Source organism: Microtus oregoni, unplaced genomic scaffold (assembly GCF_018167655.1).
Source record: "Microtus oregoni isolate MIOR12 unplaced genomic scaffold, Mior012 000046F_ref0000063, whole genome shotgun sequence".
Taxonomy (NCBI): Eukaryota; Metazoa; Chordata; class Mammalia; order Rodentia; family Cricetidae; genus Microtus; species Microtus oregoni.
This window is the reverse complement of record NW_024543220.1, coordinates 3,996,974-4,000,811: the sequence shown is the minus strand read 5'-3', so window position 1 is coordinate 4,000,811 and position 3,838 is coordinate 3,996,974. Positions and strand designations below refer to the sequence as shown.

Sequence of the window (3,838 nt, the reverse complement as noted above, 5' to 3'; positions counted from 1 at the left end):
GGATTCAGAATCTTCATTTTCATAATTCCCATGGTAAGGAAGAATGCTGAGTCCCTATGTTTTCTTCTCGGCTTTCCCAAGGAGGGAAGCCCACAGTGTGACCCTCATGTCTGCCTACGCAGAAGTTTTCATGTTGGTGAGTTAACTTCAAGGGTGGTTAACCTCACCTGACTCTCCTCAAGGTGTCTCCGTAAAGAGACCATGCCTTCTAAGCCACCCAGAAACCCCTGGCCAACAGGAGTAGCTGCCTGAATGTGCCTCGAAACCTAAGATTATTGGTGATGAGGATGAATGGATGTACAGACATGCACAAGTAAAGTATAATTTGCCAGGGCCAGTACCACATGTTATCTGAGGAGATGACGACTGTAGCATCCACGACCATGGACACAAACGACAGTGCATAAAGAACCAGGAAGGAGACGAGTGACTTCAGCGCTCTGCTGTGAGCCTGGGCCCTGGGATCCTGCATGCTGTGGGCATTGTGCTGCATTCTTTGGGTATGTCTCCTGAGAGACTTAATCAACATCAATATTGAGACCAGAAAGAGAGAGCAAGGAATGGACATGGTGACAAGCTTCAGAGGCATAAAATAGTCGATTTCCAGCCTTCTGTTCCACTCCTTAAAGGTTGTGTTCCCAGAAATTTTTCTTCTTAAGAATGCCTGGTATGCAGACTGGTTTCCCCAAAAGAACAGCAGAGTTACAATGAAGGACACCAGGATAGAGCCCAGAAGGAGCCGGGGCACCAATCCCGGGAGCCTCCACTTCAACCACAGGAAGGCAGGATGCGAGAAGTTAGCAATCTTGATACAGAACAGGACGCTGAGCCAGGTACCAAACCAGAAAGTGGCTGAGTTCAAGAAGTCCCAGTGAAGACCAATGAGCTGCCGGGCAAGACCCCTGGAGTACTCAACCAGGTAGAGGAAGTAGTAGAGACTGTTCACAAGCCCAACACACTGCTGGCAGAATCGGGAGGTGCCCAAACTGAGGAGGATCATGTCCAAGGGGGGCAGCCTACCACGCCGTAGCCATTCCCTGCTCAGCATCAACACAATGAATCCATTGGCCAGGATCCCCAGGAAACAAAGCAGGACAAAGATCAGCATGAAGAAAATGGTCAGTGCTGGTAGCATGTCAGCCCTTCCTCCAGTCACCACAGGTGGTGGCCCTGGTTCCTGGCCTCCTCCTTGCTACTACCCACAGTCCCTCGCACTCCCTTCTGGAGACGTGGGATGAATGGATGGGTTCTGCATCTGAGCAAGAACTTCAATGGGAAGAGTGCTCAAGCCATAGATAAAAGGTGTGCTCTTGGCTCAGATATAATGCAAATATCCCCTGGGCTTGGGTACCATGGGGCACCAGCTGCTCATGATTTGCCTTCTCCAATTTTGCCTACATGCTACCACGCTTGGAATAGCATATATGCGGAGGGTTTTTAGTCTTGGTAAGCGAGTTTCATCCTTCTTATCTCATCATTGGATCATATGTGATCACACATCTTCTTATTAGGTATAGATAGATAGATAGATAGATAGATAGATACATAAATAAATGCATAGACATCCAGTACAGGGAGATATCTAGGAAAAAATGGTAACACTAAAAAAATTAGTCTTAGCTGAGTTTCTCTGCCATACATCTTCCCTCACTCATGAAGCTGCCCCTTCAAGGTCAACACCTCAGTCTACCTTTCTACCCAAACCTCCATTTAAATCTCCCATGACCACTATGGTATAAGTAATTTATAACCATCTAACTGCTCTCTTTCCAGGGAGAGAATACATTTCCTTGTGGTTTGCAGGACTGAGTGCATTTGTTTCCTCATGGATTGAGACAGAAGCTGTCCCCAGTCTTTGCCAAGTGAGTTATTTATGGCCAGTGACTTCATTAGACCAGCAGGGGGCAGTATGAGCAAGACACAAACAATACACTTCTAGAATTATTGACTGAAAACACACAGCTCTGTCACAGATGGCACAGCATGTTGGACTCCTTTGTTTAGAATCAAGACACAACTCTTATCAACTGGGAAAGTGAGTAATCCACAGAGTTGCAAAAGTCAGGGTTGGTGTTCTGAAAGCCACCTTAGGTTTGTCTACCACAGTTTAGAAGACACAAGTGAGGCCCTGTCTACTAGTACCAACCTTAGAGAGTAGAAAGTCAAGCTAGTTTAACATGCCTGTCATCTCAGAGAGCTACATTTTTCAATTACTTTTATGTGTGCCAAAGACACATAAGATCTACTCCTTCAGCGAATTGCAAGTGCGTCCTTTGGTATGAACAGCTGCTGGCACATGTCTGTCCATTTAGCCTCCAGGACTGAACTGTTTAGCATAGCTGGAATGTGGTACCCCATGACCAACATCTCTCCATCCATCCCCTCATCCTAGATCCCTGGCAACATCACTCTACTCTTGACTTCTGCAAGTTTCCATCCCCTCATCCTAGATCCCTGGCAACATCACTCTACTCTTGACTTCTGCAAGTTTGGTTATTTTAGCTCCCACATGTGAAGTCTATGTCTAGAACTTTTTGCTTAGTTTCATGTCCTTGAGAGCATAAAGCTCATTTGTGTTTTGTTTTGAGTTTCAGTGTTTCTTTTTTAATCAAAATGTTTTTAAACAAAACATGTTAAAAATTAGACATCTGATTGGGGATTTAGTCATACTTTATTTACACATGTCAATTTGTAGAGCAGACTTAATTTTCTAGTTCAATGGGACTTCCACATGATAACAGCCACAAAATTGGCACACTACATTAAAAAACCAAACAGAGACAGACAGTATTTGAAGCTTTATGCCAACTTAGACCCAGGATGCACTGCCCTTCATACAAGATCTTAGAAGTGTCTGCTGTGAGCTTACCAAAGTAGAACCAGAGATTGGACATCACAAACATTGACTTTCAAAACAAAAGCTCTATTCCAAGAGTTACTGGTTTTATTTTAAAAAGTACGACAAATAAAATTAATACTATTTGAAGTTTTTATTCCAAAATCGCAATTGGTACACTGGTTCGTGCCAACCCCTCAGGACGCTGTGCCTGGTGGAGACTGCCTTTCTGATCAGGTACACCATGAATACCCTCCCATCTCAGGGTGATCAAAAGTTACAAACATAACCATTCTGTACACTTAACAATTTTTTCCTAGTTTGAGTTTCAGAAAAATTGCTCAGGAAACATGTAGTAATTTGTATTTCTTCCTGAAGGAAGGAAATTTATAGAAATCTGTCAACATAAAACAGATTTTTCTTTTTGATAGAAAAAAATAGCTGATTCTTTTTCATAGGTAAAATTTTACTCATGGATGATTCGAATTTTAACTTTGGTTTTTGAGACAGGGTCTTACTATGGAAGCCAGGGATCCAAGTTAGTCTGAAATTCTACACATAGCCCAGATTGGCCTAAGACTTAATTGTAATTCTCCTGCCTCGGTTTCCTGAGTGCCAACTTACCACACCCAGGTTCCTGAAAGGCTGGAGGCTAGGGGACATTTGGTAAGCATGGATGTTTCAGAGTGCTCCACTTAGTCCAGTCCTCTGAATGTTCCTTCATAGTTAAGTAAATTATAAGGAAAAGAGATCTTATAATCTATGTACAGCAGTTTACACCTCAATTTCTTTCTTTATTTCTTTACTTCTTTATTTTTACATACCAATCCCAGTTTCCCCTCCCTCCTCTCCTCTTGCTTCCCCCACCTTTCACACGCCACCCCCATTTGCTCAAAGGGGAAGGTAAGGTTGTCCCTGGGGAAGTCAGCTAAGTCTGTCCCATCACCTCATTGAGGGAAGACCTCGGTTTCTTTTTTCACTTGATGAATGGCTGAGATGAAT

The 3,838-nt window shown here is 43.5% G+C and overlaps 1 protein-coding gene across 1 annotated transcript; it reads right to left on the bottom strand.

The window, feature by feature from the left end:
- Positions 1-208: 208 nt before the first annotated feature.
- On the bottom strand, positions 209-1,135 carry Tas2r41 (taste 2 receptor member 41). The gene has a single exon (XM_041634288.1). The coding sequence runs from the start codon at positions 1,133-1,135 to the stop codon at positions 209-211; it is 927 nt and encodes a 308-aa protein (XP_041490222.1).
- Positions 1,136-3,838: the final 2,703 nt, after the last annotated feature.